Source organism: Cinclus cinclus, chromosome 2 (genome assembly GCF_963662255.1).
Source record: "Cinclus cinclus chromosome 2, bCinCin1.1, whole genome shotgun sequence".
NCBI lineage: Eukaryota > Metazoa > Chordata > Aves > Passeriformes > Cinclidae > Cinclus > Cinclus cinclus.
In genome coordinates, this window is record NC_085047.1 from 90,895,599 (window position 1) to 90,918,732 (window position 23,134).

The window sequence follows — 23,134 nt, forward strand, 5'->3', positions numbered from 1 at the left end:
GGGAAGGCGCGTTCCGCCGCGACAGAGGCCGGGCGCGGCCCCTGCCGCCGCGGCGGCGCCATGATGCGGCGGACGAAGCCTGAGGTGGAGCGCTACGTCGCCTCCTTGCAGGCCGCGGCTCCGTCCCCCAGAGAGGTGAGCGCGGCGCGGTCTCGCCTTGCTCGCCGGGCCCGGGGGCGGCTGCGGCCTCTCCGTGCGGCCGGTACGGGGCCCCTTCCACCGCGTGGGGCGGTGGCGGCCCTGCCGCGCGTCCTGAGGGACCGCCGCCCCCGCGCCGCGGGGAGGCCTCGCTGCCGCCGGGCTGGGGGCGGTTGCGCTCGCCGCCCCTGCGCTGCTGGGCTGGGGGGTGGCTGCTCTCTGCGGGCTCCCCGCGCCGATCCCGGCGCCTCGGTGTTGGGGCTTGGTCTGCTTGGCCTGTCCTCGTCCTTGGCGGTAAGAGGAAAAAGGGATCCCTTTCTAGAGGGGCGTTTTTCTGGATACAGTCAGACCACGCCTGGACCGCCCCTGTGTCACCTGCCCATGGTGACTGAGCCATGGCGGGGTGTTGGGCTAGATGATCTCCAGATCTTCCATTCCTGACTATTTTCGTATTCTGTGAGTTACGGTGTCTTTCGGGTAATTTCTGAGCGTGTGATTACTCAGGGTCTCTGAGTAATCGAGTAAATCAAGTGAGGTAGGGGAACCTGAGGAAGGGCCAAGGGGTTTCGCGTACTTGAGGTGCTTGCCCTGCCTGGGAGCAGTAGTTTACTAGAGCTGTGCACCTGTATTTTACAACCGGTAAGCCCTAGTGTAGTTTCAAAGAATCCCCCAGTTCTCCTGAGTACGGACTTCTTCAGTTTACTGAGAGTTTAGTTCCTGTGTTTCCCGAGTTTAGTTTCTCGGAAAGATTCACAAGCTTTATTTTTTTCAGAAGAATCTAAGCAAGGAACTAATCAAGCACTTTCGGTTTTCTTTTATGTCTTATGTCATTAGTATTCTTGCCTTTGTGGCAGTATTAGGCGAGGAGGAACTGGGGATAAGTAATCTTTCTGTTGTTTTTTAGTAACTGGCCAGAAGGATGAGGATCTCTAGATAACTTGCTACCGTTTTTCATTATATCTGGAAAAGGATCACAATGAACAGTCTGATGCAATTCATGGGAGCTATTTAATCCTGAAAGATCCTGTTCTAGTGCTCTTGAATTGTGTTTTTGGGTTTTTTTAAAGTTAGAATATTCAGCACTGTGTTGTATAGTGTGAATACATCCATGTTTACCATTATGCAGTAGGGCCTTTATGCAGGCCTTGTGTACATCATCAGTATTGGTATCTCTTTCCCAACAGCAGCGAAGTTGTTGTGTGGCTTAATTGATTTATGTGCTGTTCAGAGCAGCCAGTGTCGAGGGCATGACTCTCAGAATCACAGGTGTGCTTCAATTTTTCTTATATTGCTACTGAAGTCAACAACTAAATAAATCCTCTTCTGTTGTACTTAAGACCAGCTGGTGCATATTGATTTGATTTTTTTAATAAGTAATGCTTACAACTAACTGTATAAGCACAATACATGGTGGAAAATGTTACTGATTTTCCTGTTGCGTTGATTTAAGGATAAGGGTTGCTTATAAGGCTGCAAAGCATTTATTTTGAGGTTTCTTTTCATCCATGTTTAAAAGAAGAAGCCAAATGCAGCTCCACTCTGACATACTCCAGTGTTTTCCTTCCAAAGGCTTAAAAAACACAGTCTAGCTACTTGAGGTATCCTAGGAGGCCTGCTTTCATTTTTAACAGCTTCTTAAAATTTTGCATTAATAACAGTGGTGAGAGAGGGAGGGAGACTTTCAATTCAAGTGAATTCCAAATGTGGACATTTGTTTGGAATCATAGATGTAACTAACTTCAGTATTTCTTGGTTCAAAAGCAAAATTTTTTTTGAACTGGTATTGAGAAAAGCTTTGAATTTGTCTGATTTACTTCTACCTTTTTCCTTGTAACTTTGCCAGTTCTTTAACTCACTCCTTTTACTTTTCCTCCTGATCATGCTTCTGCCACCTTGGCTTCTTTATTACTTCCTTGTTCTACTTCCCAAAAAAATACCATTGGAGATGTTTCAGCTCTTGCTCATAGGGTGTGTGTGTTAAAGTTATTTTAGTCAGAAATAAACTACTGCATAAATGCATTTCTTACCCAAACTGAGAATAACTTAAGCAAAAGTTTTTCCTCAAGTATACTTAAACAGTAGTGTCTAATGACAGCACACTACAGTAGGGCTCAATGGCATATCTCCCTTGACTTGTAGAATATCTTTTTTCCTTGATGCGTAGCGAAGGAATAAACTGAATGTAGGTGACCCTATTCTTCCACTCTCTAGTGAGTGATGTATGAAATTTCATGGGTATAAAGGCTTGCTCTTTTCTTCACTTATAATTTTTAGCTTCCTAGTAGCCTTTTTATAGCAAAAACTTTTATTCTTTTAATTCTTAAACCTACATCTTTCAGAACCAAACCCTTATATATGATGAGTATACTTGAGCTGATAACAAATCATCAAATTCAGTCGCTTGAGTACTGGGCATTGCTGAAAAGAAAGGCCACTCGTTAGGGAATTACTTTTGAAGTACTGAATGTCTAAAGTGTGTTTGTCATGGTTTTTCTTCTTCAGAAATCGATGAAAGGATTCCTCTTTGCTAAGCTGTATTTTGAAATAAAAGAATATGAACTTGCTAAAAGGTAACATGCATTGATGGACATTTGTTTTTTTGTTCTCTAAAGTGTAAAAGAAAAGCTATGTTTATATGAAGTAGACCAGAGAAACCAAGATAAATATCATGCTGCTTTAAGCTAGCAGTCAGTGTGGACATTGAGTGGTATTTAGATCTTTGTAAAACAACGTAAAAGAAGATTATGTGGTACTGAAAAAATGTACCTGGCTGAATTGGCTTTTACCATTCTTACCATTTCTACAGACTCCTGGTTTTGTTTTTTTTAATCAACAGACATATTGGCTGGTGAGTAAGTAGCATTTATACAGGTATAAACCATGTTGCTGCTTACTTAAAGGTCCTAACAAAGTGACTGGAACAAAACATGTCTATGCTTCTGTGGTCTGGCCAAAGCATCTAGAACAAAATACGTCTGTGTGTCCTGTATGGCAGATAAAGTTGCCATTAGAGCTTGGGTGAGAGAGGGGGAGTGTTAGTGAAAAATACTGGTCAAGTAACTGACTTTTTTTCTCTTCATAGATATATATCTACATACCTCAATGTACAAGAGAGAGATCCCAAAGCACACAGATTTCTTGGACAAATTTATGAAGCTGAGGATAACATAGAAAAAGCTTTTGGGTGCTACAAGGTAAGTACTACATTCACCCCTAATATTCTACTTTATTCCTTTATAAATGGACTTCTAAAACCGTTCTGTGCTGAACATTCTCAAACCCATAGTAGAAAACACGCTCCTGGGAAAGCTCTGTCATCACATTTGACAATGGAAAGCAAATAAAGCACTGCGGAGGGGATTCTTCACTTGATATCACTTGATTCTGTAATATATTTTGAAGTTGCTTCTTCCTTTTTTCTTCTGGACTTGATCTTTATGCTACCTGCTGTTAAATTCTCCCCAAGTCAGGCATTGCCTCTTGTACTACTGTTGTAGAGTCCTGTAATGCAAACTGTGATGACAGGTGGAGTTTAGTTGCTACTAGAAGACTGTAGGCTTACTGTGTTTTTGTTTGGTTGGTTTTGAAGAGGGCAGGTGCAGAAGGGAGGGATAAATCTAATTTTGGTTAGGCAAGCATATAAATGTCAGACTTCCAGTTGGGTTGCCTTTGTTCTGGTTTTGGAGAGAAAGATGTGCTCAGAAGTCTGGCAAATGCAACTCTCTGTATGAAGTGCTATCACACTTCTTAAACTGTGTCTTAATTTTTTAAAAATTTTTTATGCCTGGCTAGACTAGAGGTTCTTGTAGTTCTGCTGTCCACGTGTAGCACTAGCTAGTGATAGATGCAGGGGAAATAGTGTTTGCTCTTTTCTGAATGTCAGCCGTTCTGTTTGGGTACTGTGAACTGGTGGTGGCACGTAGAAAAGCTTGGCTTATATATTCTGTATTTTTAGATTTAACTAATTTGAATAGCTGGGTATGTTTGTGTCCTGTTCTACATGGATCATAAGTTAAAGTTGCCTTTGTTTTTGGTTTTTTTTGACTCCTGTGTCTGCATGGGGAAAAACAGCGTTCTGTGGAGTTGAACCCAACACAGAAAGATCTCGTGTTGAAGATTGCAGAGTTACTATGCAATAATGACATTACTGATGGAAGAGCAAAATACTGGGTTGACAGAGCTGCTAAGCTCTTTCCTGGGAGCCCTGCTATTTACAGGTTGAAGGTAAGTTCAAAATTACCTCTGTTCAATGCCTCGAACAAACTTTCAGCACCTTTCTGGGAGTGCCTTTTGCATGTCACCTCAAGCAAAACTTCTTGGCTAAATTATTTGAGCATCTTTTAATATTAAAGCTATTGGATGTTACACTATTTCTAGTCTGACATTTTTGTCCAGTTTTAAGGGAAACTGCAGCTGCATGCTTTCATGCCCTTTCTACTGTTTCAAGTTTAATCCTCTTCCAAAACTCTATGAAATTGATATTTATCACAGTCAAGAAGTTAGACTAGACAGGTATCACTTGTTCTCTGTTGTGTCACTGGCAGGAAGGTAGCTGATCTGTGAACTCAAACTTTCTTTATACGTCTTTTTTTTTGTTTTGTTTTTAAATCTGTATTATGATCATTTCTGCAGAATGTGAGAAATGCTATAATTCTCAAATACCATATGAATACTTTGAGCCATGCAATGTCACTTTTACACAGGTAATTTTGTGTAGCTGGACAGCAGCCACATTGAAGTCTCAAGGTGTCTGGGTTTTTTTTAAAGCAGAGTAGTCTATAGCATGGTCTGCTGTCACTGAACCAAATGTTTTGAGAAGCATTTCTTACTCTTGGTAAGAGGCAAATTCTCCTGAGGATTTTTCTTCTGTGATAGTCATGTGTGTTTTTAAATATTTGAGTATTTTATCAAACTTCCTGTAATACCTGAAAGCTATTAAGAGTACTCTAGCTAGAGTGATGTAGTGTATGTAATGGAGGAAAGAATGTTGTCTAGTATTGTAGTTGATAAAAAGACTGATGTGGGAAATGAAATACTAACATGTTACTTTCATGTTTCAATAGGAGCAGTTACTGGATTGTAAAGGTGAAGATGGGTGGAATCAGCTCTTTGACTTGATTCAAGCAGAACTTTATGCAAGACCAGATGATGTCTACATAAACATCAGACTAGTTGCACTCTATCGTTCAAATAACAGATTAAAGGATGCCGTGCTCCATTGTCAGGAGGCAGAGAAGAGAATACCTTTGCAGTCAAGCTTGGAATGGTGTTCCTGTGTTGTAGAGACATTTGAGGTGTTTAATCGTGTTTTGATCCTGTGGTAGTCTTCCGTATCTTTTTACCTGGTCTATTTTCTCTTAGTGTCCTTATTCTGACAGCTATTGCTCAAGGGATTTAACTCCTTCAAATGCGAGTCTACTGAAACCAGTGGAATTACAAAATACTTCTTGTGGTTTTTTTTAAATTGCAATTTTCTCCCTAAAATTAGGCTTTATAGAACTATTGAGTTTCTAGCTTCAAAAGCTGAGTTAAACACAGCAGTTCCATTAGGGATAAAATTGCTCAAGCAAATAGTTCCCTGGAACTTTGCTGCTGAAGAATATGTTAAAGTCCTACCTGTGAAACTGGATTATGCAATAAATGCTGCTTGTGTGTTTTGGAGAAGTACTGCCCTTGTCTTCATGGGAGGATGACTGTTCCTTATCCTCTGATGAACTTTCTTCTTTAGGAATATCTGGAATCTTTACAAGACTTGGAGTCTGATAAAAATAACTGGAGAACTATCAAGAAAGATCATCTGCTGGCCTATTCCAGCTTTGTCAAACTGACACTTTCCTCTAGAGATGTTCAGGAATGCAGAGAGGCACTTGAAAGGTACTGTTTAAACTTTTTGGTAGTAAGCAAAGACCCTCTAAGAGTTGTTTGGGGTCACATAACATCCACCAAGCTTCTGTTTCACAACTAATCTTGTTTTTGGATAGGAGAGGAGATTCTCTGTGCTGACTGGCAAGAGTGGTTCTTACTGGATGTGAACCCCAAGCTGTCTTCTGACAGATGTCTGCATGGTCAGCACACATGGAGAAGACTCATTTATATCCTGGGTCTTTGTACCTCCTTTTCTTTCAATTGGAAAAGTTGTCTGTAGTCTACCAATTGACTAACCCAGATTTCCAAGTCAATTGGGGAAAAAAAAACGGCCCAGAAAATTCCAATTCAAATAAAGCAACAAAAAAAAAAAGACAAACTGAAAACCCACAACTACCTCTTTTGTGTATCAACTTTGTCCTAGTCACTCTGTTTTTAAATAACACAGCACGTTTGAGTAATTAGGAACTTTGTCTATACAGTGTAATTGGGAGGGAGGAAAGCCCCTGAAGCAAGAATAGCTTCCTTCAGAGAAAGCTGGTGGTGTTACAGCTGACTTAGAGGCTTACCATTTGTGGTGCACCTATAGTAGTACAAAATATTGTTTGTAGTCAAATAATTTGATTAAGATCTGTCTTTTTCTTGCCATCATCTTTCTTTGTTACTGATTTTTGCTAACTTAATCTTTGTTCCTCAGTAGTGTAATGGCTATTATATTGCATTTTGTAAAAATATTCTTAGTCTGTTACTCTTGAATGAGTATTTGAAGCAGTACAGACTGGATGAGCAATATTTAATACTCAAGTATGTTTTATTTTATTTCTCTCCTCTAACGTTGACCATGTTGGGTTTTCTGCTTCTGATTTATTAAGAGCTTTTTGAGATGCTCACATCTGAAGCACTTCCAGATCATGGCAGTACTAATGGCCGTTATAGTCTTGTTCAGTAGTTGAAAAATTGTTTTAACTGTTGTGTGGAAACCCTCTCATGAGTGGGGATTGTATAGTAATCTACAGGTACTAGAATTTCTGTAGTACCTTCTGTTTTTGGAGAGCTCATTAAACAGTATTTTGGACCTTTCTGATAATGAAAAGAAAGAGTCAGTAATACCTAGTGTATGTCTCTAACTCTGCAATAATGAACAGGTTTATTCATGTAGTTCAGGATAATAGTTTTAAAAGTAGCTATGCAAAAATGTGATTTAAAATACTAAGTATCTAGGTAATATTTATTTACTTCAATAAACTTGAGAGCTGTGGGAGTTTGAGGTGATTGTACTTTCTAGTAACTTGGGTTTAAGCAATAGAAACAGTACTTACCATTTACTCATGAAGTTACTTAATTCACAGTTAAGTAGCACAAACCAAAATCAGGTGCTATAGCTTTTACCAGGACTCTGTTTAGAATGAGCCTTCTCTGCATTGTAGTTTTGATCGTGCGCTTCAGTCGGTAAAACCATATGTGAATGTGGCTGATGAGTTGTCTCGTACATATGTGGAAATGAAAGGACAGCTGTACATGCATGCTGGAGCTTTGCTGCTGAAAATGGCCCAAGACAATGAGGCACAGTGGAGAGCTATGTGTGAACTAGCAGCATTGTGTTATCTCCTGAGTTTCCAGGTAAATGATTTTTCAGTCTAAGCCTTTAGTTGGTGCTTTTCTTGAAATTTTCTAGCTGTGCATGTGTTGAATTCCTGTATTCCTGAGAGGAACTAGTGTTTGTGTATCTAAAGGTGAACTGTCTTCACCTGCCAAACCCCCCTGCTTAACAATTCTTTAAAAGTTCCAAATGACACAAATAAGGTAAAAGTATACCTTCAACTGTTCCCCTTGCCAGAGTAACTGATTTTTAAGCGTTAGTGCATTTATTTCCTGCAGGTTATTTCCTTTTTCACAATACAATAAATAAACATGTTGAGTATTACTCCTATAGGGAGGGAAGGAGAGTGTTTGAATAGTTCCCATTTACTTGTTGGATAGACAATCAAATTTTAAAAAATCATGGTTCTTTGCCTTATAAGTTCTTTGCCTTGACTCTCCTTTCTACACCATTGCTTGCCTTGCAGGTATTGTTTGCTCTTTGTATACTCTTAATGTTACTTTTAATAGCTATACTTGCATGTCTGTGTGCTTTAGGTGGGTTCTCTGCTCTTTGCCCATCCCACACAGAACCACAACCCAGTATATGTACCTTCAGAATGAATCCCTATTTTCCTATAGGTTCCTAATGATAAAAAGAAGCTTGTTTTCTAAGATTGATTTCCGTGCCCTGTTCTTACTGTAACAATTTTCTCCTTACTTCACCAGGTTCCTAAACCAAAGTCAAAACTCATAAAGGGGGATCAAACTGGACAAGATATGCTAGAAGTGTTGGCCTGTGATCGAAAAAGCCAGTCTGGTAATAAAAAACAGCTGCATAGTTCCATTTTAGTGCTGCACATTTACTGTAAAGGCTGAGATTTGTTAAAGAGCACATATGTGTATCTTGTAACATTATCACTCAAATAAAATAGTAAAATATTATAGATTCTGACTGCATATGTAAGACAAAACAGTAATTTGGTTTTGACACCTAAAGTTATTTTCTCTTCTTAAGCATGCTGGTAGGATGTGTTCTTTTTGTTTTGATAGGGGTTGGATTTTTTCCTCCTTTTTTGACTGTCTAGCACGCTAAGATAGAACTTAGCTTTTATTGTCTGTTAAGTCTACTAGAAATGGCTTCTTCCTGCTGATGCTATTTTGCGGGTATTGTTAGCCCCAAGAGGGAAAGAAAATAATAGATTCTTTCCCTGATCTTTTCATCCCTTCACTTGTTCATCAGCTTTGTTCTTTTTGCTGCCAAGTATAGGCAGTGCTTTAATCTACAAAATTCTTGGAGGGCCTAGATGAAAACAGATGAACCTGTTAGACATCAGGTTTATTTACTTCAGAATGGATTACATTATGCAGACTTCTGCTTGTATTATAGCTATTTATTTTAAGGTCATTTACAATGCCCTTAGGATAGCCATGGTAGGAAGGCTTTGTTTTCCTAAAGAACTGGATTTACGAATTCTTTGGGATTGTTGTCACTGAAAGCTTGGAAAGCCTATGTGCTGAAACACTGACCTAATTACAGGGAGAACATACCTGAACAGTCTGTCGGTTTCATAAGGTGAAATCCTGGTTCCCGTCCAGCCTTCAGTAACAGAGAGCAGTCCAGCATAGCAAATGCTACTTTCCTTGTTTGCTGCTTTATTTATGTGAAGTGATATTTTTGTTTTCTAGGCCATATGCTGCTGAACTTAAGTCATGGCAAGCAAGACTTCTTTAAAGAGATTGTGGAGTCATTTGCAAACAAGAGTGGCTCATTTGCCTTGTTTGATAGTCTGTTTGAGAGTGGAGCTTCTAAGGAGAGGTCTTTTATCGGCACAGATGATATTGGAAATGTCTGTACACAAGCACCATTGCAGGTGGAACTCCACAAATATGATATTGGTAAGCAGTGTTACTTTCTGAAACTCAACACAGCTTTGTGTACCAGAAACCTCTTCTACAAATACCTGTTGGAAGTGTTACTGCTACACAAATACTTGTACTGCAACAAAAGACAATTACCTGGAATAGCTGTCCAAAGTTGCTTTAATGTCATAGGAAAGACGTACACTTTATTGCAGTGTAAGGAAGTGCTTCTTCAGCAATTCCTTAAGGATTTTTGGAAAAGTAAATAGGTTTGCTAAAGGTAGTTATCTATTGGACTGAATAAGGTGAGAATGGAAATGAGTCATCCCCTCAAAAGCTTAAGCAGCTTATGGCTTTGAGCACTTAGATGAACTTGGTATGTTCGGCTGTACTGAAGTTTGTAACCCTTCATAAGTGAAACCTGGAATCTTGATGCTCGTTGGTCAGTGAAGTATATTTGGCTGCTTTGACAGAGGGAAATGTGAAACCGACCTTTGATCAGATAATATTGAGGGCTTGCAGGAAGCTGACATTTGCATCCAATTTTTTTTTTTTTTTTTTTTTTTGCATAGGTGCCATTCGATTGCACAATGGCAGTCTCCAGCACCTCGTGTGGCTTGGTTTGCAGTGGAACTCTCTGTCAGTCTTACCTCCTGTGCGCAAATGGTTAAAACAGCTTTTTCACTTGCCCCAAGAAACATCAAGACTTGAGACAGATGCTCCTGAATCTATTTGCCTGTTGGACCTTGAAGTAAGTGAACGTTCAAGTTCTTTAAGGTACGATACAAAAAATCTAGTTTTTTTGGTAATTAATAACTTTATTTTTTTTAAAAAACAGGTATTCCTACTTGGAGTGGTATTCACTAGCAATTTACAGTTGCAAGAGAAGTTTAATTCTCACTACAGTGCACATCAGCCTCAGTTCTTACCGTTGCCAATATGCAAACAACTCTATACTGAAAAGCAAAGATCCTGGTGGGATGCTGTCCGTACTCTTCTTCAGAGAAAATCAATGTAAGGCTTTTTCAATTTGGAAATATTTGCTCAAGCCTTTAGGGCGCATCTGTTACAGCAGCTTGGATTGTACCCATAGCTTCTTGTAAAATTATCTTTTTTGACATTTTTCACATTGAAGCTTTGTTGTCGTAGGGACTTGATATGCTCAAAAGATTTCCATAAATGGAATTTTAATTTCCAACAGTGCATTTCTATACCTAGAGGCAAGTTAGGACTTAAGCTGGAGGCTGTATTTATCAAGTGAATGGTATGTGAACAGATGAAAACCAGCAAATACTAATCAAGGAATGTTTCTTCTGATATTCAGACCAGGAACAGCAGCAAAACTGAGGCTTATTGTACAGCATGGCATAAGTACTCTGCGAACACTGGAGAAGCATGGCCTTCAACCTGCCTTAATCATACACTGGGCAAAAAGCTTGCAGAAAACAGTAAGATGAGATTATTCTTAAATACATGGAAGCCGAAGTGTTTTTCTTTATTTTCTAAATTATGAACAGACTTGGGGGATGTGGGATCTGATGTATGAATGTATATTATTAAGAACAGCTGGTTATTTTATCAGGCAAATTTGTTGTTCTAGTTGCTTTATAAACTATTCTTGTCTTTAAACTGTAGCATTATTTTCTGCATTTACATAGCTACTCTTAGTGTCAGAGAAGGACTTAGGAACTCTTAAAGAAAATAGAAGGATATGGAGGAATAGCATTTTGACTTGAATTTGTTGATAGAACATATGTGTCTGTTCCCTTTTTTCACCAGGGAATTAACCTTAACTCCTTCTATGACCAGAAGGAATATATTGGACGAAGTGTCTACTACTGGAGGAAAGTTCTTCCTATGCTGGAAACTATCAAAAAGAAGAGGAGTATTTCTGAACCTACTGATCCTCTCTTCAAACACTTCCATAGTGTAGACATTCAGGTACAGATTGATTGAGCCAAGGCTGAAGAGAAGGGTCTGTGTCAGAAACCTACATAGCTGTTGGGATTTTTGTCTACATTGTACTAGTCTATGTTGCTACTACTGTGAAACTCTTAAATTAAAGGTGTGATTTGGTAATAGTGTTTTATAAAGGGAGAAATTCTCTCCTTATAACTTTGGTCTTGCCTTGTAAATGCTCTTTATGATTTGAAGGCACTGAACACCCTAAGTACCAACTTTCTTGAAAAAGGATTCCCCCCTGTATTATAGGAAAAAATGTTCCATTGTTAAGTATAAGTTTTCCTTTATTTGTAGGTCTTTCAGGTTGCAGCTTATGAAGAAGAGGCACAGATAGCATTTGCTATGTTGGATGCAGTTGATGGCAAAACTGACGATGCTTTATCAGCATTTGAAGCTATTGAGAATGTGGTGTCTTACTGGAATCTTGCCGTGGTAAGTTTGTAAGTTGCATTAACCCAGAAATGCTTCTCTACTCAGTTTCCTTCTGACTAATACTATTCACTCTGCATCCCACTCTAGATTTTTCAAAGAAAAGCAGAAGAGATTGAAAATGATGTCATGCTGCCAGAAGAACATGAGGAGCATAAAACTTATCTTCTTAAAGCCAAGTACTATCTAATGAAAATTATTGCAGAAAGCTCCTCAGATATGTCAGTTACTGAGAAAGTAAGTAATTTTTGCTTTAAAACTTGTTCCAAGGAACACACTAGCTTAGGTTACTGTTTGAAAAAATAAATCCTTTGCATTCAAGTTAGTTTTTTTTTAGATCAGACTTTGTATTAAGGCAAGTTAAATCCTGGGTAACTTCTGTAATCCACCAGATCATGTGGTATCCTGGCTACCCTGTGGACAATTAGGTTTTGCCACTCTTCTGGTTTGATAGTCTGAAAAAATCGTTTGTGCAAGTCGTTTTCTTATGTGAATCCTAACAAGAGCTTTGCTGAAAAACAAACAGTATTTATGTAATGAAAGACTTGTGAATTGCTCAGCCAGAACTCTGAATGTAGTTTGTCTTGCTCTGAGGGAGAATTGCAGTCATGACTCATGTTTGAAAAAACTTTGTAGTTGCCAGTGTCTCTTGAAACTGTGAGAGAAGTGTTAGATACAGTGATCCAGGAACTTGGTGAGAATGGTGAAGAGGGAAGTCTTTCCTTCAGAAACGGTCTGACACGAACTGTAGATTCAGCAATGAAACATTCCACTCCATCACCAAACAAGTTCTCTCTTTCACCGACTAAGACTTACAAGGTATGTTAGCCAGCTATTATTTCGGGAAATTATTTTGTAAGAAAAATTCAAGTACATCCATTGACTTTTCTTTTCGTAGTTTTCTCCGAAAACTCCCCCTCAGTGGGCAGAAGACCATAAATCTATACTTCAAATGATTTGCCAGCAAGTGGAAGCTTTAAAGGTAAAAATTGTCACCAAATTTGTTAAAGAACTGTTGGCCTTTTAGTTATGGTAAGGATCTAGTGATAAGAGCATGGGCTTAACTCACAGTTCCTAGAATTACTTTCTGTAAATAGTTACCTAAAATGAATACCTAGAGTAAGTCCTTTTGCTTAAAAGCTCCTCTTTGGGACTTGGACAGGAGTACTGAGGCAACCCATCTAAGGGACTCTATGTAGAAAGCATCCTGCTTTTATCAGCTTGGTTCTCATCCGCTTGGTTCTGGGTTTTTTTACTGTCTTGTTCTGGCTTCAGAACACACTGGAAATACTTGGTACTCCATGGGCATGTCTTGCATGATCTGGCAGGTACTTCTTGGTTTTTAATTTTTTTTAATTGCTCCCACCCCCTCAATTGAACATGTTCTTGAATAGCAAAATAGTGGGGATCATGCTTTATATTTTCTTGAACAAATATCCGTACAGTAGATAACTTATGCTCTTGCTTGGCGCCCTGTCTCGACAGAATGAAATGCAGGAAATGAAACTTAATAATTCCAACACAAATGCATCTCATCGGTGGCCTGCTGAAAACTATGGAACTGATGCAATGCCAGACAGTTACCAGAGAGGACAAAATCTTCATGAAGCCCCATTAACAGGCAAGTTGCTGCAGAATTTTTATCTAAATGCTTAGCTAAATCAAATAAGACTTTTGAAAATAATGCTGAAATGTTTTAATGATTCACAGTTAATAACTGATTGATGGGGAGAGTATGTAGAAAACAAGAAGAAAAGATAAGTGTTAATTGTTTTCCTGGTGTTCCTTTTTAGTTGCTACCACTGGCCCATCTGTGTTCTACAGCCAGTCACCTGCCTATAACTCTCAGTATCTTCTGGGAACTGCTGCAACCAATGTAACACCAGCAAAGGTGAGAATAAATTTATTTCTCTAAATTGCTTCCAATGATCTCCTGAAAATGACCGACTGGTTTTGATTCTGTACATAGCTAGATGTAATTGCAGTTCCTTATCCAAAGTTTGGTGAACTTAAACTGCCAGGGATAAAATGACCAATTTGTCTCCTTGCTTTGAGGAATATGGAGTTTGGAGGGAAAAGCTAGAAAAATGTATTTTCTATGTGTGTACACTTCTCCTACAGGTTTGTATGGTATCACTTAACTATTTCCCTCCTTAATTGTGTGGCAAAAGAAAATGGGGTTTTCAAAGCTTTTTTTGCATTAAAACCCCACTCAAACTCACCCCTTTTTCAGTGCTTGTTCTCTAATGTCCTTCAAGTTTTAAACTAAGGTGAAACTAGTTTAGGTTTAAACTTGAAAGCATGCCTTTCTTTTAAGACCACAGGTTACATGGGCTTCTGCTCAGTAGGATTTTGTCCTCTTTACTGTCATAGTAAGCAGAGCACTTGTTTTCTGCTTTTTCTTTAGCCTCCTGTCTATGGCATGAACCGACTTACGCCTCAGCCACATATATATTCCTATCAACCACCACCCATGCATACACCACCTCTGCAAAACACTTCTGGTTGTATGTTTTCCCAAGAAATGTATGGTCCACCTCTGCGTTTTGATTCTTCTAGTACTGCACTCATTTCTCCTCGTACAGCTGATGAGTATTACAACTACAGTGTTCCACAGGCAAGCACCAATCCAACACTGCCTAAACCAGGGTATTTCACAAACCGTTCAGCTACGCCGCCTACTTTAAAGCCTGCAGATCCAAAAGCAATGCCTAAATTTGGACAGCCGGGAACAGCAGAAGGATCAAAAACGGCTCTGCCAACACCAGCACAGCCAAGTCAGCCAACAACTTTTAAATTTAAACCTAATTTCAAGTCTAACGATGGGGACTTCACTTTTTCTTCTCCTCCTCAAGTTGCACCACAGCCCCTTAATGCACCTTTTAATAGTAGAGAAAGCCTCTTGGATCTTCTAACATCTGATAAACCTTTACAGGGTGATAGGTACATTGAACAAAAGCCAGTCAATGATCCCACAAACAGTTCAAGAAATATCTTCAGTTTTAGCAATAAACATATTCCAGGCATCTCTCTTCGAGAAAACACAGGACAAAACGCACACAAAAACCTGGGTTTTGAGAAGAATGATACGTTCAGTGTTCAAGAACCAAGCAAGCCTGTATTTATGGCTTCAAGTTCAGATTTGGCCAACAGAAGTCATGAAACAGAAGGAGGAAGCACCCATGGTGGAGATGAGGATGATGATGGTCCTCACTTTGATCCTGTGGTGCCACTTCCTGATAAGATTGAAGTAAAGACAGGTGAGGAAGATGAAGAAGAATTCTTCTGCAACCGAGCCAAACTCTTTCGTTTTGATGCAGAATCTAAAGAATGGAAAGAAAGGGGTATTGGAAATGTGAAAATACTGAAACATAAAGTATCTGGCAAATTTCGTCTCTTAATGAGACGGGATCAAGTGCTGAAAATCTGTGCAAATCACTACATAAATATTGATATGAAATTAACTCCAAATGCTGCATCAGATAAGTCATTTGTATGGCATGCTTTGGACTATGCAGATGAATTGCCAAAACCAGAACAGCTTGCAATTAGATTTAAAACACCTGAAGAAGCAATGCTTTTCAAAAAAAAGTTTGAGGAGGCACAGAATATTTTAAAATCCTTGGGATCAAATGCTTGCACATCTGTGTCTCAGAGCAGTGGGACTGCAAAAGAAACAGCAAATCAGGACATCAAGGAGCCCAGCAGAGCCACTTCTGGGACCATGAACTTGGGTTTTCAGTTTCCAAAAGAGGGAGCAAGCAGTGAACTGGACAGCAAAGGCACCTTTACAGGTACATCCACTGTACCTAGCACTACTGCTTCATTTGGAAAGGATCCTCAGCAATCCTCCGGTGGGTTTGGGCAGCATCTCTTGAAGAAGGATCAGTGGGAGTGTCAAGTATGTTTGGTTCCAAATGAAGCAACTGTAAAGAATTGTGTATCATGTCAAAGTCCAAATCCAAGTTTGTGGGAAACACATGGCACCCCATTAACAGGCTCTACAAGTTTGAAAACGAGTAGTAACACAGTGCAGGACAAGTTTGTATCTGCTTTTGCTAAGAAGGAAGGTCAGTGGGACTGCTCTGTATGCCTATGCCAAAATGAAGCAAAAGATGTCAACTGCTGTTCCTGTCAGAGTCCAAAACCTCAAAATCAACCAAATACATCCACACCTTCTGTTCAGGCATCTGATGCTCTGGGCTTTGATTCCATTGCTGATAAAAGTAAGCCACAGAAAAATGGGTTTGAAGGGCTTTTTGCTAAAAAGGAAGGTCAGTGGGACTGTAGTGTTTGTCTTGTGAGGAATGAAGGTTCTTCACTAGCCTGCATTGCCTGCGAAACACCAAATCCATCTGGTAAGCCGGCTGGTGATACTTTGCCAACACCTGCTTTTGGCTTGAAAAATAAATTACCTGAACTTGGTGGAGGACAGTTGGGAACGGGCTTCAAGTTTGGTCTTGAGCAAGGCAAGACACCACCGTTTACGTTTCAGATTTCTTCTGATACTGATAAGTCTGCAAAAGAAGGATTTAGCTTTTCAATGCAAATGCCTGCAGGTGGATTTAAATTTGGGATACAGGAGTCTAGTAAAACCACCGCTAAGAAAGATGAGCCATCCAAAGAGCATACAACTAGTTTCTTAAAAAGTATTGATGAAAAAGACAAAAAGGAATTGCCTTCAGACACTGGAACTGGATTCCAGTTTCAAGAAGCAGCAGACAAGGAGAAAACTGACTTTGTTTTTGGGCAAAATAGCAGCACTTCCACTTTTGCTGAGCTTGCGAAAAGTCCTCCTAAGGAAGGCTTTCAATTTGGGAAAAAGGACCCTAACTTCAAAGGCTTTTCAGGTGCAGGTGAAAAATTGTTTTCTTCACAAAATTCTAAAACAGATCAGAAAGCAAACACTTCTGCTGACCTTGGTGAGAAGGATGATGATGTGTATAAGACAGAGGACAGTGATGATATCCATTTTGAACCTATAGTTCAGATGCCTGAAAAAGTAGAACCATTTACAGGAGAAGAAGATGAGAAAGTGTTATACTCCCAGAGAGTAAAGCTGTTCAGGTTTGATCCAGAAACAAGCCAGTGGAAAGAACGTGGGGTGGGCAATCTGAAGATTCTTAAAAATGAAGTTAATGGCAAAGTAAGAATATTGATGCGGCGTGAGCAGGTACTGAAGGTGTGTGCGAATCACTGGATAACGACAACAATGAACTTGAAACAGCTGTCTGGCTCAGACAAAGCCTGGATGTGGATGGCCAATGACTTTTCTGATGGTGATGCAAAGTTGGAACACCTGGCAGCAAAATTCAAAACACCAGAGCAGGCTGAGGAGTTCAAACAGAAGTTTGAGGAATGCCAGAGGCTACTACTAGATATACCATTGCAGACACCCCATAAACTTGTTGATACAGGTAGGACAGCTCAGCTTATACAGAGAGCAGAAGAAATGAAGTGTGACTTAAAAGATCTCAAAACTTTTCTGACAGATGACAAAACTAAACTGTCAGAAGAGGAAAATGTGAGCTCTGTTTGTACCAGCAGTACTTCTGATTTGGTTATAAAGCCACATGCTGAAAGTACAGGCCCTACTCTGGAGTGGGATAACTATGACTTGCGTGAAGAAGCACTGGATGATAGTGTAAGTAGTTCTGTATACGCATCACCTCTTGCAAGTAGCCCTGTAAGGAAAAATCTGTTTAGGTTTGGAGAGTCTACCACTGGTTTTAGTTTTAGCTTTAAGTCTGCTTTGAGTCCATCCAAATCTCCTGCCAAACAGAATCAGAGTAGAACATCAGTGGGCACAGATGAAGATTCTGATGTTACTCAAGAAGAGGAAAGAGATGGACAGTACTTTGAACCTGTGGTACCTCTGCCCGATCTTGTGGAAGTGACCAGTGGTGAGGAAAATGAGCAAGTTGTCTTCAGTCACAGAGCCAAACTCTACAGATATGACAAAGATGCAAATCAGTGGAAAGAGAGAGGGATTGGGGATATCAAGATATTGCAGAACTATGACAACAAACAAGTTCGTATAGTAATGAGAAGGGACCAGGTACTAAAACTGTGTGCCAATCACAGGATAACACCAGATATGAATATTCAACAAATGAAAGGATCTGATAGAGCCTGGGTATGGACTGCATGTGACTTTGCAGATGGGGAAAGAAAAGTAGAACTTCTGGCTGTGCGATTCAAGCTGCAAGATGTTGCAGACTCATTTAAGCAAATCTTTGATGAAGCAAAGCATGCCCAGGAGAGGGAGACACTGATAACACCTCTTTCTTCTCGTGCCAATACACCAAAGGAATCTCCATGTGGTAAAAATGCTGTAGCTGTGCTAGAAGAAACAACCAGAGAAAGAACTGATGTCAGCCATGGTGATGATACTTCTGATGGAACTGTAGAGGCTGCAGAGGTGTCAAATACTTCTGAAACACCAACAAAAACAGTGGTTTCTCCTCCAAAGTTTGTATTTGGATCTGAATCTGTCAAGAGCATTTTCAGTAATGAAAAGTCAAAGACGTTCACATTTGGAAATACTTCAGCCACTGGTTCTCTCTTTGGCTTCAGTTTTAATCCCCCAAGAAGGAGTGAAGGCCATATTCCAGCATCCCAGAACACAGCAAAGAAAGAACTGGAAGTCTCTGAACCACCGAAAGTCTCAAATGCTACTCCGAAGCCGGTAGACAACTTGCCTGCTTCAACACAAGATGGACCCTCTAACTTCTCATTTAAAATTCTGGAAAAAGGTGAGTGTCAGTTTTGCTAGTAATTTATTCAAGTATGTAACTTAGTAAGTGGTCAGCTCTGTGCTACTCATTATTACTTATTCTGTTGAGAGTAGGTAGTTTCTTTCAGTTTTGATGTAGGTATTCACATGTTCTCCAGAGTTTCAACTAAAGAGAATTTTAAGTCATAATTATTGTCAAATAAAAATGACAATGTATGATGCAGGATGGAAATCTATTTACTGAGAACAGGGTTTTCAGGTAGAGAGCTTAAACTCTGAAGTGCTGCATCTGAATCTTGGATTTAAATGCTCAAACAGTTTGTGGATTTGCTTATGGGGCTTAAATAGGTAGTTGATGTTGTATGTACCTGGGCCTTTGCTCTAAGTGGCAAAGTGTGAGAACAGCAGATGTATGCTTCAGCTGAAATTTGCATTATCCCCATAGTTAAGTAGATGGGTATTGTGGAACTAGTCTGTACTTCTGTTTCACTCATTAAATACTGGCCTCTGCAATTTTGGTTGTGTAGCTTAACATCAGATGTTAGCCTTAGCCTGAAAAGAGATTGTGATGGCATACTCAATTGTATGGTTTCTGTCATAGTCTGAGGAAGATGCACGGGCAGAAGCTGTGGCTGTGACAGGGCCACTGTCATGTGCTGAAGTGTCTTTGTGAGAAGGATGGGATGTCTCAGAATTACGAACACATCCTGTCTATTAGCTAGAGAGCAGTGAAGTGGCATGGCAGAAGATGATAGCTGCAGTCCCTTCACATGGGTTGGATAAGTTTGTGTAGAATTAACAGATGAAATTTCCTGGTGTGAAATATGTCTATGGAGTAGTTGCAGAACATAGAGAAGTCTGTTCTATCTTTTTAAAGTTCCAGGTAAACACTTATATGCCAACAATTTATTTTTTAGGATTTAATTTTAGCCTCTTTAAATCTAATCCCATGGCCTTTTGGACAAGCACATCTTCCTTGCAACCTGATAGTAAAGGTATTTACATACTGCACTGAATGTGTGATAAAAACACTATCAGGCATGGACAATAACCCAGCTGTGTCAAAGCAGTTGGCTCAGTAATCCGTATAATTAACATGCATGCTGAAGGAGAGTACTTGAAATTGTGTGTCTGACTACTGTGTTTGTCCTGTTAAAGAATGTCGCTAGCCCTTAGTATGTTTACATGAGCCAGCACAATGGATTTGCCTTGTTTAAGCTTTTGGTTTCTGTTTGCCTTATTTTTTGAGGATATGTGCCGTGCACTTCTTCTGTCACAGTTTTCCTACATGTGCGCACTGGATCTCTTAAATTCCTTTTTTTTTCCTAGAGAAATTACATTATTTTCAGAGACTGTCTTTTGTGGTGCCTGACGTGGTTTTACTCTGTCAATGAAATTTGCCTGAAGATCTTGAGACAGCTTATCTATTGAGACAGCTGGAATGTTATTTAGCCTTTGTGGAAATGTTCTCTTCAGTTTCCTGATTATCAGTGTTAATTGCTGCACTTCTAAAAATACAGTGCACAGAAGTGAGAGCACCTTCATGTATAATCTGAAGTCCACTGGAGCTGGTTAGAAAACTTCTGGCAATTTGTAAACAGTTTGTTTGCATTCAGACCATGTAAAGAAAACTGCTACAGCTTATAGTTTGGTTCTGTTGCTACTAGTGCTGCTTACAAGTATGCTTGCTGTAAGCATGCTCAACTTACACAGTTTTAAAAGTATTTTAATTTTAAATAGCCAATTTGTAGTTTGCGTGAGACAGTCTTCCAATATTAGTGTCTTTAATTGTTCAGAAGTGTCAAAATGTCACTGTTCTTGACAAAAAAGCTGATTGTACTTGAACACTGAATTCCTGTATACATAACCTAAAGTCACTTGCTCTGTGTTTTCAAGCATCCCTGCGGATGGAGTTTATTAACAATTCAGTTCTATTTTCATAATACAGTGTCCATAATGTGGAGTGATTAATCACTCTGTGCTAATGCACACATGCAAGAACCTTTCCTACCACCAGTTGATGGTGGTTTTATATTGGGGGCATAGGGCAGGGGGGGTTGTATTTAAAGATACAAAATAAGCCTTTCTGGTACTTATGACTGTTCTTCACTTCTACTTTTCCAATAATTAGGTTATGATTATAGTGATTTGTTTACCATTAATATTTGTCTTCAGTGTAACTTTTTAGTCTTTGAGCTCTGACTTAATAGTGAAGGATTTTGAGAAGTCCTTTCTAAATTAATTTTTCAAGCCTATCCAATACAAATATAATACGAAGTTTTCTCATGGGGAACTTCTTTTGGGAATTGGCTTCTGAGTTGTACTGGAACAGCATTCAAAAGAAATTTAACCTCATAGTAGATCTGCACCTCCATTCATTTATGTTTTTCTCAGGTCCGGTCATAAACTTCTTATAAGTTCTTGTTCTGGTTTTGGCTGGGATGAAGTTAATTTTTTTTTTCAGTAGCTGGTACAGTGCTGGATTTTGGATTCAGTGTGAGAACAATGCTGATTACACTGATGTTTTGGTTGCTGCTAAGCAGTGCTTACTGTAAGTCAAGGCTGCACTTTTTGTTTGTTCATTTGTGTTTGGGTTTTTATTTTGTTTGTTTTGTTTTGGTTTTTTTTGGTCTCATGCTGTGCCGTTGAAGAGGTATACAAATAAAAGCTAGGAGGGAGCTTTGCTGGGACAGGTGTCTCAAAGTGGCCGAACGGATATTCCATACCATAGAATATCCTGCCCAGTTTATAAACTGTGGTAGAGTTACCTCTTTATAAATACATTCTGGAAGAGGGACCAATAGGAGTGTGGGAATGGAGTCGGGCATTGGTCAGTAGGTGATGAACAGCTATATTGTGCATCACTTACTTCCCCTAGTTTTATTTTTACCTTTTAATATTGTTATTTGTTATATGTCACTTCTGTTTCAATTACTAAAGTGTTAATCTCCACCTGCAAATTTTCCATGTGCTTCTCCTCCCTGTTCCACCAGCTTACAGCATGTGAGCCAGCAGTTCTGTGGTGGGTAATTGCTAGTGGGACTTAAACTTGTGAAGTACTGGTGTGGTTTGACTCATGTCAATTGCAGGCTATGGTACCTGTTACATGCATTAGGGTTTTAACTGGTGCTTTCCTCTTATATTCAAAAGCTCATTGATCAATGCATGAGAGGAAATAGCAGTATTGTGACTAGCCAGAGAGATTTAGGCCTACCTAAACGTCAGTTCAAACAAAACTGAAAATACATTACAGCATTGAACTGTTCTGCTTGATGTTGTCCTGAATTTTGTTTCTTCTGTGTACAAACAATGTTCTGTGTGGATTGTTCGCTCAGAGTAGAAAGTTCTATTATCATAAAACCAAGTCTTTTCAGAATACATTGTATGTATGCGTGGCTTTTTGTTTCATGGCTGCCTGTGAAGATATGTTTGAGGTGTTTGCAACAGTAATCTCTGTTGTTGAAGTATTTTATAATTTTGAGTAGATGTTTGGAACACTAGAATATTATTCCAGTGCTTGATAGATCAGTTCCATGGGGAAATTTACCTACTGGCTAATCTGAAGTGACATTAAATGTATTTCTCTTATTCAGCTATTTTGCCCAAAGGGTACTGCATGATAACTCGTTTAAAATGCTGTCAAACCTGATGAGCAATGAGGGTGATAAAACGCTGGAGCAGTGTATTTGTTGCTGCGGCTTCCAGTTAGATTTCTACTGCTCAAATTAAAGGAAGCACGTGCTTTTACTGTCTACCTGACTGATTTGAAATAAGTGTTTTGTTACATTTCAAGGTAGGTTTTTGAAAATTTTCTTATCCTAAGGAAAGCTGTTTTATTTGGTGTGGGACTAAATGCTCCACATTTAAATGTCACGTTCAAACTTAGTCCAATTAAGACACTTGCTTAACTAACTGGAAAAAATAAAACACATGGTAATATGCAGGATATCTGCATATCTTCTTAACACACTTTTAGATGTACTTCTAATCCTTAAATCAGCTAGGGTGAGTGAGTTTTTTGGCTAAGATTCTGGGGAGATGTATGAAAACATCTTTATCCTGTAGTCGTGATATGAACTTAGAAATTTGCTGCTCAAGAATTTTATCCTACACCTACTTTCTGCAGGCTTAGAGGATGCAGAGATCTAAGAATCTGAACAAAAATAATTCCTCTACAAGAATGTGTTGGTTATGGGTTTGAGTTACTTTGTAGCTCTAATGAATAAATGCCTGAAATTAGCAACTTGTAAGCAAAGGTGGGGCAAAGACTGCAGAGGTAATACATTGAAAAAAATATGCAAGTTTGAATCAGTACTTGGGATTTTGCTGTTATTTTATACTGCTCTTAATCTACTGGATGATTAAGTAAAAAGTAATGAGAACTGCTTTTAAAAAGCAGACTTTAGTGTGTTAGTTGTGTCAGAGGATCATAGGACATGTCTGTAAACATCTCTGTCCTTTTTTCTTCTTGCAGTAAGTTAAATTGTATTATCAGAAAAATCAGTGTCTTAACGGAGCTGGGTACTAGTTTGGTTTCTAGTTGGATATTTAGGTTTCCTCTGA

The 23,134-nt window shown here is 39.2% G+C and overlaps 1 protein-coding gene across 4 annotated transcripts in view; it reads left to right on the forward strand.

Annotated features, from left to right (window-relative positions):
* Positions 1–23,134, forward strand: part of RGPD4 (RANBP2 like and GRIP domain containing 4) — a 34,600-nt gene continuing 11,466 nt past the window's right edge. The window contains exons 1-20 of one of the 4 annotated variants that reach the window (XR_009932982.1): positions 24–135; positions 2,641–2,708; positions 3,221–3,332; positions 4,210–4,362; positions 5,202–5,432; positions 5,867–6,012; positions 7,431–7,623; positions 8,311–8,401; positions 9,271–9,480; positions 10,017–10,458; positions 10,769–10,892; positions 11,224–11,385; positions 11,701–11,838; positions 11,926–12,072; positions 12,472–12,654; positions 12,734–12,817; positions 13,321–13,456; positions 13,629–13,726; positions 14,243–18,590; positions 22,165–22,364. Coding sequence is in view for 3 of the 4 variants with exons in the window: in XM_062487934.1 (XP_062343918.1) it covers positions 61–135; positions 2,641–2,708; positions 3,221–3,332; positions 4,210–4,362; positions 5,202–5,432; positions 5,867–6,012; positions 7,431–7,623; positions 8,311–8,401; positions 9,271–9,480; positions 10,017–10,458; positions 10,769–10,892; positions 11,224–11,385; positions 11,701–11,838; positions 11,926–12,072; positions 12,472–12,654; positions 12,734–12,817; positions 13,321–13,456; positions 13,629–13,726; positions 14,243–18,590 (7,141 nt within the window). In the remaining variant the exon portion in view is untranslated. Of the gene's footprint in view, positions 136–2,640; positions 2,709–3,220; positions 3,333–4,209; positions 4,363–5,201; positions 5,433–5,866; positions 6,013–7,430; positions 7,624–8,310; positions 8,402–9,270; positions 9,481–10,016; positions 10,459–10,768; positions 10,893–11,223; positions 11,386–11,700; positions 11,839–11,925; positions 12,073–12,471; positions 12,655–12,733; positions 12,818–13,320; positions 13,457–13,628; positions 13,727–14,242; positions 18,591–22,164; positions 22,365–23,134 lie in introns of those variants that run through there. The other 3 variants (XM_062487933.1, XM_062487934.1, XM_062487936.1) reach the window with 3 other exon arrangements.